Source organism: Octodon degus, unplaced genomic scaffold, assembly GCF_000260255.1.
Source record: "Octodon degus isolate 3935 unplaced genomic scaffold, OctDeg1.0 scaffold00164, whole genome shotgun sequence".
In the NCBI taxonomy this organism is placed as follows: Eukaryota; Metazoa; Chordata; class Mammalia; order Rodentia; family Octodontidae; genus Octodon; species Octodon degus.
Window position 1 is genome coordinate 1163933 of NW_004524740.1, and position 15146 is coordinate 1179078.

General features: G+C 38.9%; 1 protein-coding gene across 2 annotated transcripts in view; it reads left to right on the forward strand.

Moving 5' to 3' along the window:
* Heatr6 (HEAT repeat containing 6) overlaps positions 1-15146 on the forward strand; it is a 37497-nt gene that overhangs the window by 8648 nt on the left and 13703 nt on the right. For both annotated transcript variants that reach the window (XM_004643059.2, XM_023703165.1), the window contains exons 6-12: positions 204-305; positions 2398-2535; positions 3992-4260; positions 5167-5344; positions 11079-11285; positions 11931-12030; positions 14687-15042. In XM_004643059.2, coding sequence (XP_004643116.1) covers positions 204-305; positions 2398-2535; positions 3992-4260; positions 5167-5344; positions 11079-11285; positions 11931-12030; positions 14687-15042 — 1350 coding nt within the window. The remainder of the gene's footprint in view (positions 1-203; positions 306-2397; positions 2536-3991; positions 4261-5166; positions 5345-11078; positions 11286-11930; positions 12031-14686; positions 15043-15146) is intronic.

Genomic DNA, 15146 nt, shown 5'->3' on the forward strand with positions numbered 1-15146 from the left:
GTGTGTGTGGCCAGTTCAGCGCACCAGGGGGCGGGGCTGGCTGGCATGTGGTGCTGGGGGATTGAACTGCGGTCCCTGTGCTTTGCTAAGCTTGTTCTTAATAGGTGCTTTAGACCACTGAGCCATCTCACCAGCCCCAAAATTGACTTCTTAATAACCAAATTTTATTTTGTCTTCTAACTTTTGATTCTTGTTCTCACTAGTTGTTACAAAATGCATTAAAGGGCATACAGTCACTTCTCAATGGTGGGAAGATGAAACTGACACAGACTGAAGAACTTGGAGCACTTCTAGCAGTGCTAAAGGTAAGGCAAGCTACCTTTGGAGCAGTAATTTTCCTGTGTAAATTCCAGACATGAGAACCAGTTTGCACACTGCTCTGAGGCTACCTTTAATGTGTTAAAACTTTGTGTGTGTGCATGTGTGTGTGTGGGGGGGGGTGTGTTTTAAAGAAAACTGAATAAAAATGTTCATATTCAGGCATAGTTAAATATAGAGAACATCTTTGATTAAATAAATGTATCAAAATTTTACAATTCCAGTATCTTTGATTCCTAGAAGGAAGTAGGTTGTAAGACAGGATTTGTAAGTAATTTAATTATAGGTCTTGGACCTGTTCTTACTTGTTTATATTTGAAAGAAGAGCCAGGCCTTCTCCTTAGCAAACTCCTCCCATAGTAGGCAGCCATGCAGATGCATGTCAGCAGGCTACTGTCGCTGGCTTCTGAGCCAGCCAGGCAGTGGGAAAGTTGGGTTTTCTCTCTGGGAACCCAGCTGTCTTGAGTTCAGCTACAAAAGAGGAAGAAGTTTTTTACTGGCCTTACTCAGGTCAGCGCTATGTCTGACAGTCTGGCTTTATCCTGACTAAAAATTTTTTTTCCTATACCTTTCTCTTAATCACTAATAAAGACAGATACTTAGATGTGGAGGTAGATTAAAAAAACATAAAAATAGTAAATTAGTTTTTTAAATTATAGTAGTCCCTCACTATTCAGAATTTGACTTTCATGGACTATTTCATGAATTTTAAAAAAACATTAAGTTATCGCAGGAGCTGGTGACATAGGTATACAAAATTGTTCAAATAAGTAAACATTAATGCTTACTTTCAATAAACTTCAATTTTTCCTTGTCTTTTTTTAAAATTTATTTTAGGGCAAGCTAGATAGCTCAGTAGTCTAAAAGTGTGTGCTTAAGCAAGCTTAGGCAAGTGCAGGGGACAGCAGTTCAATCCCCTGTACCACATGCCACACCAGCCTCAGCCTCAGGGCAGGCTGAACCTGCAAATGAATAAATAAATAAATAGATTATTTGTTGTGGATATTTTGCTGTATCACAGGATTTTTCAGTAGTATACATAGTATACATTAGTATATAAGTATTTATGTGTAGTATTTGTGGGTTTTTTTTCCTTTTTTTTGGTGGAACCAGGGATTGAACTCAGACCCTTGTGCTTGTCAAGCAAGCGCTTATTCTACTGAGCCATCTCCCCGGCCCCAAAAATGTAGTATTTATGGTATAATGATTTTTGCCTAAAATTTTTTAAATATATTAAAAATGTTAATTCTAACATATTAAGAGAATATTAAAATAAAATATACTGTTTGCAGTATGTATTTCTTTAGCTGATGAATACAGTATACTATACAGTATACATATACTGTTAAAATTACATAGATTTACGAGTTTAATAAATGATTAAGAACATTAGAAGGGCCAGCCAAATATTTCAGCAGGGGCTGGGTGTTTGATTCCTGGGCCTGCTGTTCCAGCCCTGCCCCCGGAGCATGCTGAGATGGCGATTGAGACTGGGTGTGGTGGCACACACCTGTAATCCCAGCTCTTGGGAGGCTGTAAACAGGTGGATCACTAGGAGTCCAATCTAATAGTGACACCCTGAACACCCTGTAGACCCTTCCCAAAAAAAAAAAAAAAAAAAAAAAAAAAAAAAACATTAGAAGTGTTTTTACAACTGTGGGGAAGATTTACAAGAGTGTAGGAAGGATTTATAAAGCCTTAAAATATATATAAATACTAAAATATAATGTCGCTACTTCACTGACTTTCACTTATTGTGGGGGTGTCTGGAGCATAACCTTTGTAATAAGTGAGGGACCCCTGTACAGGTAGATAAAACAACTGCACTGGAATGATTGGCTAGGTCAAATAAACAGATACACTGAAATCAGACCTACTCAGGTGTTGCTAAAACAAATCCAGCTTAAATGAGTTTAAGCTCTTTTTTAGTGCCTAAGGCTTCCAGGTATCTATTTTTTGTCCCATTTTTATTCCTCAGTAGCCTTTTAAACATGCTTCTATTTGTATTCTAACCCATGCTGAGGTAAATCATTCTGTGGCTTCATGTTTTCTGTGTGTTTCCATATTCGCCATTATTAGAAAACCATGTTTCATGGACTCCCTGGACTAAACATAGAGATGCCCACGGTGCTTTACCCAACTCCACTTCCTCAGTATGATGGGCGACCACCTGTCAAACCTCAGCAGCCAGAATCCAGTGCTTCTCGACCTGTTACGGTATGTTTATGTCTGCTTAGATTTAAGTCATGGATTGTTTTGAGTAACTTTCTATGCATGTTTGCTATAGGGGCATCATTGTAGCCCCCAAAACCCACCTTGAATTTGGTATTAATTTAGGGTATTTAGTGTGTAGTAAATTCAAATTTATCAAGACTGTTGCAAATACCAGTTAAAGTACCTTGTGCTTCCACGGGGGCCAGGCAGTATACATGAGCATGTACTTTATCTCCAAAGCCAAGCATCCTCACCCCCCAAAAGGTTAAGACAAGAACTGACTCACTCTATAAGGAGGTGACTGGTAAATACCTTAGGTCTCCATCATCATAGTACAGACGCAGCCGTGGATACACTGGAAATGTGCAGGCATAACTATCTTCCATTAAAATTATTTACAGAAACAGGCTGTGGCCAAGGCTGGATTTGGCCTTAGAGTCATACTTTGCCAGCACCTGTGATGATTATTAGAAGCTCCCCTATCTATCTGCTCACTGTGTCCATACTCTTTACATTCACCAGATTTCTCAGCCTTTCCAATAGCGGCCATGTTCCTCATGTTTTGATTAGAAAATATGGAGAGTACAGGTACTCATATAAAAGCATAAATTTCATATCCCCAGAAAGTCAATACATGATTGCAAATGCTTAAAATTAGAAAATCTTTCACTCTGAAAAATGATGTGATTAGATTTGCATCTCTAAAAAGCTACAATGGTAGCAAGTACTATAAAAGAGAATGAGTGTGACCCTCAGTAAGTAACCCAAGGTAGAAGAGATGAAGGCCTTTGTCCTCAAGGCAAGGAACTTTGAGCATACAGATTCCAAAGATACCTGAATATCAGAAGGAAGGAGGAGAAAAAAAAAAAAAAAAAAAAAACTGCCTCTCACTTAAAATCTATTCTGATGTATCCTCAGGGCCCCAGGACATGAATTATATGTAATTAGTTACAATTCTGTGTGCATGCACCTAGAATGGTATTGGTTTATATCTTAATTGGGAAAACTGAGAAAATAGATACCCAAGTTGTTTTCCAAGTTGATTGTTCTGTGGAATCCTAGTTGAGACAGCTGAATGCTTTCACTGTATCTGTAAGGTAGGAGTATATAGCCTCATACTTATACCGGGGGAAGGCCAAGCCCAGAGAGGTTACATGATTTGCCCAGTCACAGTGGTAAAATTTAAACTGGGTCCACTTGTTTTGCTCTGTCCAACAAACCTCATATTTAAGTTCTTCCAGTCCAGGATGATGTAGTAAACACTTAGCATTATGCCTGATACAAAAGCTATTGAATAAATGCTACCTTTTTTATTTTCTCCTATCTTCAAATTATGTGTTGGGAACATCTTTAGTTACCTTCAAATGAGGGTTTTAGCAGTGATTCAGTTAAAAACTATTCTGAAATAGCTATCAATATCTGTCATATGTATATGTCTTCATTTGCTCCTAAAAATCAGAATAAAAAGAAAAAATCCAAGGTAAAACCAAAGAAAATCCAGCAAGGAGATGAGGAGGAAGAAGAATTCGATGGGGAAGCAGAAGCAGCTGCAGGCAGTGGCACCTGGGGTTCCTCTTCCGTGGGTGTCCAGAGTTTACCTAGAAATGAGAGTGGAACTTCTGGAAAAGCCCACGTCTCCTCCCCTTTCCGGTCTTCCAGTTGGAAAAGAGTTAGCAGTAGTGAATCGGATTATTCTGATGCAGAAGGAAGCATGCAGGGTAAAGTGAGGTAGTAGTATTTTGTTATATTTGTATACCTTGTATTTTAAGTTATATGTAAGTTTATGCTTAAAAATATGACCATTGCATGGAATTGATGAAAATTCTCATTTTAATGAGGTTTTGCATTACTCTGAATATGTGTTTCTCTTTTGATCTGTATTTGTCCAGATTATTGCTGTCTCTGGAATAGTGTTTCCATCATTTTTTTATTATTGTTTGGTTTTTTGTTGCTGTTGTTGCATTCTGGTCTTGTTAGCCACTATTCATCTTTAATAAGAACTAAGAGATCATATTCTCTGGGAAATTTTTTCCATTCTTCCCCTCCTGGTTCTGGTGTGGTACCCTTTTGTGTAACCCTTTGACTTCATTCTGCCCTGGTGTTATTCACAATGTGTTACAGTTATCTATCTTATCAGTGCCACTAAAATGTTTGTTAAGGGCGGAAGCTTGCTCATGCCTCCCTGCCTCAGCCTCATGCCTGGCACAGGCATAGAAGCTCATTTGGTTTTTTTGTGGAATGGATGGATGCAGACTCCACATTATTTAATATCTAACACTAACTTCCTAACATCAAATATTACCCTCTGATTCTCTCCTCATTGTTTGTGGTCAGCCTTAACACCTTGCTATATTGAGCAAATTGCCTTATTAAGTTTTGATTATATTTTTAAAAGATTTTGAATACTATATTAACATCTTTAGGGACTATTCAGAAAGCTTAATATTTCTCAATGTATCATTTGAATTTGCTGGAATAAATAGCGTTTTTTGTTGTGCTTTGTTTATTTGTGGTACTGAGGGTTGAACTCGGGGCCTTGTGCACACTAGTACTCTACCACTGAGCTACATTCCAGCCCTGCATTTTAAAAAAGAAAACTGCTCAAAACATTTTTTTTTTCTTATTTTTCAAAAGGTCATACCAAGCCAAAGTTCGCCAAGGAGCATTAGCGTGTTTTCTTTCTACAATAAAGTCAATAGAAAAAAAAGTTCTTTATGGCTACTGGTCAGCATTTGTTCCTGACACGCCGGAGCTTGGGAGCCCCCAGTCTCTGTCCTTAATTACACTTACCTTAAAGGATCCTTCTCCAAAGGTAAGGGCACTTACATTGTAAGCTTGCTTGCTTCTTTTTTTTCCTTTTTCTTTTTTTGTTGTTGAGACAAGGCCTCACCATGTAGTGCATGCTGCCCTTGAGCTTTCTTATGTAGCCCAGGCTGGCCTCAGACTCACAGTGAGCCTCCTGCCTCAGCCTCCCAAGTGCTGGGATTACAGGTGTGCACCACCACACCAGCTTTGTAAGCTTTCTAATAGGAAGAAGAAGTTAACGTGTCTCCGTTTCTTTTCTCCACCCATTCTGATTATATCTGAATTCCATTCTTATTAAAACTGCCTTGAGACCTGCCGGCCAGGCAGGAGAAAATGGGCTTCCGTGAGCAGCGCCATGAGAGAGATTCTGTGGAGGCTGCTTCTGTCCCAGGGTTTGCGGGCAGCCTGAGCACACTGACCGACGACGTCAGGGTCTCCTTTGAGCTCCACTAAAGCTGCTGTGCTTCCTTTCCCATGAAAATACTGAGTACTATTGTGTTTATAATGAAAAAAAATCACAGATGGTTTCAAACGCTCAGTGGAATGTTATGGTCCAAAATGGACATAAAAGATATGTACAGCTTAGGAAAATGCTCATAGAGTTTTATTAAGCTCAAGATATAAGTAGTATTTACAGTGAGATCCCAGCAGTGGGTTTTCTTTCAGTTTTTCTGTATTTTTTCAAATTATATAAAATGAATATTTGCATATTTTAATGGGAAAAATTTATTTTTAACAAAAGAAGAAGAAATGGTTTGGTGGCCACAAATACCTATAGTAAGATATTCCATGGCTGAGGCAGTAACTGCTTTGGTTTAGATATGTTCACAGTCCACTGAAACAGTCCACCTCATCTTCTTGGTAGATAATAAAATTTCTAAATTCGCCCTCAAGAACTTAAGGTAGCCTTAATTATACCCAAAACAATTCTTATGACGAATTTCAAATACCCAGTATCCTAAGTAGTTAAACCAGCAGAAACTTTGCAACTCAGGCTGTGTCTGCAGTGAGACTGTGCCTGGGAGAAAAATGGAAAATGAATGGCAGCAAATGCATTAATCATCAAGCCAGTCTAGTAATTGGAAAACTATAAAGATTTTAGGTACTCTCCGGCCACGGGGAGTCGGCAGCAGCCAGGGAGATGGTGCTAGGGGGCAGGCAGCAGCACAAGTGAACCACACGCCATAGCTGCCCAGCTAGAAAGAAGGGAGACGGGAGACAGAGGGGTCATGGGGTCTTCTCTGGAGAGAGTGAACTGCAGTAATTTTCATGGTATTCTTTAAAGAGCTTACATTTGGTGCTAGGGAGATAGCTCAGCAGTCTAAGCATCTGCTTGGCAAGCTTAAGGACCCAAGTTCGATCCCCAATACCACATGCAGGCGTGGTGGCACACACCTATAATCCCAGCACTGGCGAGGCTGACATGGGAGGATCACTGTGAGTCTGAACTGCGTAGCAAAACCTTGTGTCAAAATTTTTTTAAAAAAAAGCTTACATTTGATTTAAAATGCTGTGAGAAATTTTACATATTGAACAGTAGTGGTCTTTTCTGTCTCCTTAACTGGGATATCTTTTGGATACCTTGGTATTTAAGTTCAGTGAATACAGAAAGTACAAGGAAAAAGATACATTACTTTTTTTTTTTTAATTTTTATTTATTTATGTGTGTGTGTGGCCAGCTCAGCCCACCAGGGGGTGGGGCTGGCTGGCATGTGGTGCTGGGGGATTGAACCACGGTCCCTGTGCTTTGCTAAGCTTGTTCTAAGTAGATGCTTTAGACCACTGAGCCATCTCACCAGCCCTTTTTTTTTTTTTTTTTTTTTTTTTTGTAGAACCGGGGATTGAACTCAAGCCCTTGCGCTTGCCAGGGAAGCGCTTATTCCACTGAGCCTTCTCCCCAGCCCGATACATTACTTTTTCTGTCTTAGAATCAATACAAAAGCCCAGGAAAAATCCAAGAGAAACAGACAAGTGAACCATTCTTATTAAAGTAAAAAAACAACAAAAAAGATGAAAGAAATGATTGAAATTAGTTCACTCTAACAAGTGAAATAATTGTACTCGAGATTTTTATCAAATATTAGCTTAGAAGGGTATAAATAAGTATGGTAATTATTGACCAGGAAGCTTAAGCCATATATCTGCAAATTTCTATCATGTAATTACGCATCAGGATACATGCTAGAAGAAGGTGTGGCAACAGATGACGTCAGACAGGCTCTTGTAAAGACTTCTAGAAAGTTGTGTGCAGAAATTAAAACAGCTTTTCTAGAAACTTTTTTTTCTAGTAAGAAACACACAGAAGAGGGGCCGGGGAGATGGCTCAGTAGAATAAGCGCTTCCCTGGCAAGCGCAAGGGCCTGAGTTCAATCCCCGGTTCCACAAAAAAGAAACACACAGAAGAAGTGAGTTGCCTCTTTGAATCAGAAGACCAGGAATAAAGATTACTTTTGGGAAACTGGAACATGAAATACTAGCAGTTACGTGTAAGGGAGAAAAGAAATTTCTTTTAGGGTTTCATAATATGGCAGTACTTGGGCAATGAAATTTGCATGTTGGAAATGTACTTCAGAAAGCACATGTTACATGTTTCCAGGAGTGACAGGAAATGAATAAATATAACATGACTAATATAAGAATTTATATTTTTTACAATGTCCTCATAGGTCTTACATGGATATATCAGCAAGATTTTGATGTAAGGAACACAGGGCAGACCTTTCTCTGGATACCTTGAGAGCCCTGACTTTCACTTACAGGATGATTTTTATTTCTTTTTTAGATAACTTATCTAAAAGAGATAAAAACAAATAAAAAGCTAAGTGATTGCATAACTACAAAAAAAAAAAAAACCTTAGAATTTTTAACTGTTGCAGAATGGTATGTAACCAAGCTTTCTTTTATGCGGTCATTTGGGAACAAAGAACCTTTACTTGGATGTCTCCAAATCTAGAGCCCCGGCCATCCTACTTACATTTCTCTCATTACTGAAACAAAATTCCTGACACCCAAAGTTAAGGGAAGAAAGCTTTACTTAGCTCAGAGTTTATACAGGTTTTGGTCCATAATTGGCTTGCTTCAAGGTAGGGTGGCATGGCAGAAGGGCGTCATAAAAGTGAAACAATTCATGGCAGGCAACATGTAGCAGAGTAATGAGGCATCACCACAGCTCCTTCTAACCTTTACATTGTACCCAGGTTACTTAGTACAGGTAGCACTGACACCCTTAATTCTGGTCCCCTTGAGCCTAGCCTTGCATCATAAATCAATCCCAGCATTGCATACTCCATATCCAGCCATCTCTGAAAAAGCCCCACCTCTTGACTACATGAGGTTTTCAAGGGACATGTAGACACAAGCCATAAATAACACTGACACAATGTTAACATACCTTCTCTTAAAAAACTTTAGTAGCAAAAAAAAAAATTAACCCTGAAACATGTAATAATTAGTACTTTACTTGGAACTGAGAGTGTAGTCAATCAGTAGTGGAGCTCGCATGAGGTCATGCAGTCCTCAGGAACAGAGCAACAAATAAATGCACTCACACAGTACTTGGAAAAGGTCAAAGGAGATAACAGCCTGTTTGTCTGTCTGGAAACCAGGAGCATGCCCAGCAAGAACTTTTTTATCACCCCTGGAATAACATCCTGTGACCATGCAGTCATAAAAATGGGGGGGACCTTAAGACAGCTACCTCAGCAAACATTTCTGCTACATTTTAAGTAAAAGAAAAAGAAAAAAAGGCTTTTCTATTTTATTACTTTTAGACAAGCCTTCATTCCAAGGGGGTAAAATTACATACTAGTAAAACCAAGCACACCGATGTTTATGAGATTGAAACATCTTTCATCCATCATTGTAAATACTCAGACAATAAAACTTAACAAAATAAGTTCTCTAGGGAGTTGTTCCTATTATGATTTGCTAACACATCAGCAATTTCTGTGGAAAGGGCTGATTAGAACTGGTAAACACGATATTAAATATTGAAGTAAAAATAACTGAAGCAGAACTTGAGCAAGTTCAGTATAAGTAACAATTTTATAATAAAGACATTAAGCAGAGTTGAAAGAAAATTAATTCAGAACTATACAAGGTATAACTTTGTATAGCATCAAATTTCTATATAGATTTTATACCTTATGGGGAAGAAAAAACCCACTTCAGTGTCATTTCTTTTGTTTCCATCTGTGGTTGTCATGGATAACTTCTTCCTCAGGGCACCAAAGTTAATTGAACCAATTCTTTTTTTTTTTACTTTTTTGAAAATCGTTTCTTTGTACAACCTGTTCTTTAATTTTATTTGTTTTGTGAGCTGTCAGAATTGTAGCTTTTAATTATTTTCTAAAGAAATGAAAGTTTAGCATGATACCTGTCTTTCTCAGTTCAGACCAAACAACCAGTCAGCAGTTGGCAAACTGCGATGTAGACCAAATGTCGCCCACCCCACCCCCTGATTTTATATGACTTGTGAGCAAAAAGTGGTTTTTGCACTTTATATCATTTTGTAATTATCAAAAGAATGAGTTTCATGGTAAGGTAAAATTATATGGAACTCAGACTCCCTTATTCATAAGTGAAGTTGTTTCAGAACTCAGCCATGTATATCCCTTTACATAGTGTCTGTATTCCCAGGGCAGAGTTGAGTGGTCCTGACAGAAACGCTGTCCTGCACAATCTGAACAGTAAAACGTCTGAACAGTAAAACATGTGCTATTGGTCCTGCACAGAAAAAGTTTGCAGCCGCTGATCTGGGTTCGTAGGTCAGCTGGCTTGTGTTCAGGTATTACATACTTCCCAAAGCATCATCAGCTTCCGGACTAAATGATTCTGCTTCATTCTGCAGACTTGTGGTGCACGATACACTTATTTTCAGATAACTACATCTGTGGGTCCACCACACAAAAGGCCCACAGAAATGATTTGTGGCTTGTAGGGTTTTTTGGTTTGTTTTTTGTTTTTGACATAATGTAGTTGTAGGCTCTCTGGAAAACTTTCTACTCTGAACCCACACTTCAAGTTGAGTAAATATTTTGATTTCACTCTAGAATTGTAAAATTCTTTGCTTGCTTTGGAAAACTCTTATCAGATGGTGTTTTATTGGTATTTTAGGGTGAGCTAGCCAAAGAGGGTACGGTAGTGCCCCCTTAATAGTCATGCATTTATTACCTGTATTCCAATCTAGCTAAGTTGACTTTCTTTTCATTTCTTTTTCCATTTCTGATTTTTTTTAATGCCAGAAAATCATCTATATACCAAGAAACTAATCTTTTAACCTTATAAAGAAAACCTTAATACAGTGACACATTTCTTGACATAGCAGTTCTTGACAAAAGTGTACATTTTCCCTGTTCATTATACAGTTATATTTAATGGTTTTCTTCTGTCAAATACTCTCACCACAAGGAATGTTATGATCTTTTTAGTTGGACTTAGGTTTGAATAAACTAGGCTTCTGATCTTTGTTTGCCTGTTTAGGATTTCAAGTTTTCATGCTGTGATGTACCTTAGACTTACTCCTTACAGTAAGAAAACCTAACAGCAATGTAAGACTTTTCTTAAGGTATGGCGTACAAGTGGCGTAGTTCATGACTGCTTTCAGAACCTGATAATCCCCTTGCCTTTATTTTTCTAATTAAGATGATTGATTCTAAATACTTTGAAAACTATATATGGGAAAGAGGAAATCTGACTCCTTAATTTGTAACACACTTGTATGTATCATCTTGAAATTTCAGACACGTGCCTGTGCACTGCAAGTTTTATCTGCCATATTAGAAGGCTCAAAGCAGTTTCTTTCTATTGCTGAAGATACCAGTGACCACAAAAGGGCTTTTATTCCTTTCTCCGTAACGATTGCTTCCAGCATTAGAGAGTTGCACAGATGTCTTTTGTTAGCGTTGGTGGCAGAGTCATCTTCACAGACCCTTACCCAGATAATTAAGGTAAATATTCCAACGTACATGTGATTCCTGAGAGGACTCTTTGCTTGGATTTTATATAATGTTTTATATCACCTGAAAATAACTTGACTTAAAAACTATAAATAATAATGTTAGTAAAGATATCCTATTTGCCAGGGATATAGCTCAGCAGCATAAGCACCTGCCTGGTAAATGCAAGGTCCCAAATTTGATCTCTGGTACTATAAAAGGAAAAAAAAAAAGGATATCTTATTTGGAAGTGTGTACCCACTTGTCTGATCTAACCTATAAATGTTGCTTGTTTGTTTTAGTAAAAGTACTTCTTTAGTATTAAGTTGTATCAATTTTTAAACAGGTGTTTTTTTTTAAAAAAAAAAAGATAGAAAAGGACTGATTTTCAGTGTGTTAGACCTTTTATTTTTTTTATTTATTTATTTATTTATTTTTGCTCCAAATGCCTTCAGGGCAGGTTTGGCTGGCTTGAGTTGTGGGGATCGAACCACAGCAACCTGAGCCTGACTGCTTTGTTGAAGCAGCCACTTAAAGAACTGAGCTAAGGGGCAGGCCCCCTAGACCTTTTAAGTTAAATGCTATAAACTTGTTTCTATGAAGTGGCTCGATCACACCTATCAATAAGCTGTTTCTGTGTATGTGTGTGATTTACAGTGCCTTGCAAATTTAGTATCAAATGCACCTTATAATCGCCTGAAACTCAGCCTGCTGACCAGAGTCTGGAATCAGATCAAGCCTTATATCCGCCACAAAGGTCAGTAGTGTTTTTTAAACAGATTGCTTTTTTACATCAATGAAATAGAAGTTGTTAATAAATTTTAAATCTTTATCAAAGGGGAAAGGGATCAAGAGATGGATGGAGGGAAGGATGGGTATGGGATGAACAAAGGCATTTGAATGTATTAAGTAAATGTACCAATGCCATACAAGGAACATAAACATATTTACTACAAACACGTGCCAGGGGATCAAGAGATAGAGGAAGGGAATAAAAAAGGAATTAAGATTTGCCAGCTTCCCACGAGGAATGTAAACGTTTGTACTACACACATGTGCTAAACTAAAAAAAAACTTTTAAAAGGATTCAGAACATTTTGTAGCTCTAAGAGGGTCTGTACTTACTCTCTTCAGTTTTCTAAGAGTACCAGCTGGCCAGGCGTGGTGGCACACACCTATAATCCCAGCGCTCTTGGAGCCTGAAGCAGGAGGATCACAAATTTGAGGCTAGCCCAGGCTAAAGAGAGACTGTTTCAAAAAATAAAAAAAGATAAGAGCTGTAGCTCAGTGGTAGAGTGTGCCTGGGTTCAGTCCCCAGCACAACCACAACAGCAAAGTACAAACTGTTACTGGAATCCCATTTTGGAACCCTCAAGTCCCAACAGGAAAAAAAAAAAAAAAAGATCTGGAGAGTTACCTGTAAAGGTCAATGCTGCTCTGTTACGTCCATGTCCCAGTTCCCCTCAATAAATGTAATCATTATGTACTGCAAACATGTACAGACCAAAAACATTTCATGCTGCTTCAGTGCTAAACAGCAGTGACCAGGGTGTCTTTAGAGATAGGAATGAGCCAAGTACACGTGGCCAACTCCAATGTATTAGAATTATTACATTTAGGCATAGGTAGATGATGGATGGATGGACGGATGGATGGATGGACAGATGTCATGTTTGGGGGAAGAAAAACTATAATACAAAGCCTAACTTCTTTAACATTATTCTGAAATTCAGATGAATCCCAAAGCTTCAGATCCTCACTGACTATAGAGTTTGTTGCTATGTCCTGTCCTTCTCCCACACATGTCCATGTACTATAAACACCTGCCGTTAGCACTTGTTTTTCTTCTATTTAAAGCTTTTAGGTCAGACCACATTCTGGTTAGCTAAGTTTTCATTCAGAATTGTAGGAGGAAACATGAATGTTTTCCATCAGTTGAGCAGGAAGACACTGGGCCTGAGTCAGTCTGAGGGTCTGCAACCCACTCTTGGTACTGCCATCTCATAGCCAATGGCCCCTCTGTACCCTAATTTTTCCTAAGAGGAAAAATGGTATCTATTCCATGAGGTATTTATGAGGCTCAAATGATACGATTTACAAACTTAAGTCCAGCCCACTCCTTATATAGGTATATAAAACAGGACTCAGAAACACAAGTCCTACTTTTTTATCTTTCATCATATTAACACAAAGAGCTGGCCAGATAGCTCAGCAGACTAAAGCACCTGCTTAGGCAGATGCACGGACCAGGTTCAGTCCCCAGCGTGCAGTGCCAGCTGCACCCCTAGGGCTCACTGAGACAGCAGTTGAGACTGGGCATGGTGGCATGTGCCTGTAATCCCAGTGCTTGGGAGGCTGAAAACAGGAGAATCACACAAGTCTAATCTGTGTAGTGAGGCCCTATAGACCCTGTACTAAATATATATATATGGCAGAAATAATATTGAACAACCCAAGTCTCCAGCTCCATCCTCTGCTTTCTGTTCTACTTGCTTTCTTTGTGTGTATGCTCAGCTGAGTGGAATGCTCATTCAAATATCTGACCTTTTTATTATTAATATGTTCAAAACCCGAAACACTTAGATCTACATCTAACAAAGTATATATAAGATCTATATGAAGACTATAAAACCATGATTAAAGAAATCAAGAACTAAATAAATTGAAAGATAATCCATGTTTGTAGATAGGAAGACTTGGTATTGTCAAAATGTCAGTTCTTTCTAACTTTGGATTCAATAAAATCCCAGTCAAAAATCCCATCAGATTACTTCCTGGGTATCAACAAACTGATTCTGATGTTTGTATGGAGAAGCAAAAGACCTACAGTGGCCAGCACAGTACTATTAGAGAAGAACACAATTGAGGGACTGACACTAACCAACTTCAAGACCTACTATAAAACTATAGTAATCAAAGACTTAGAATAGCTAGACATTCACATGAAAAAAAAATGGGCACAGACTTTTTAGCTTTTTTTGTACACTTTAAAAAAAAATCCTGGTTCATTGAAGGTTTATGCATTACACTTAGTTATTATGTCAATTTAGAGTTTTAGAATCAGATGTCTTCCCCCATTTTGCAGGGGAGTATCTGGGAGATGTAGTGCTAGTACTGGGGACTGAATCCAGAGGTGCTATCCCACCAAGCTGTATCCCCAGTGCTTTTTATTTTGACAGAAGTCTCGCTAAGTTGCCTGGGCTATCCTTAAGCTTGGGATCCTCCTGCTTCATTCTCCTGAGTACCTGTGTTTTTGCGAGTCTCCATTGTTTTGATTTATTGGATTGTTTCTTTATGATTTGCTTCATTGATTGCCTATGGACTAGAAATTCAGTAATTTCTAATTGCCTGCAGAGATAACTTTGATCCTTGTAATGGCAGTTCTCTGTGAGAAGGTCTCTTTCTTTTGACAGATGTTAACGTGCGTGTGTCAAGTCTCACGCTCTTGGGAGCTATCGTGTCCACTCATGCACCTTTACCTGAAGTCCAGCTACTTCTCCAACAGCCCTGTTCTTCTGGGCTCAGCAGTAGCAATTCAGCAACGCCTCACCTCAGCACTCCTGACTGGTGGAAGAGAGCCCCAGCAGGACCCTCTCTGGAAGAATCAGCACTGAGCTCCCCTAAGGGGTCCTCAGAGCCCTGCTGGCTCATCCAACTTTGCATTTCCACGCTTGTGCTGCCCAAGGAGGATTCCTGCTCAGGTAGCGACACTGGCCTTGTGGCAGGCAGCACCTACGAGCCCTCCCCCATGCGGCTGGAGGCTCTGCAGGTAGGCGTCTGCATTTCCTACTCAGCGGCAAGAGGGTTCCTTCTTCACAGGGTGACGTGAGGTACACGGAGGCATGGGAAACCAAGCCACCTGTCAGTAACACT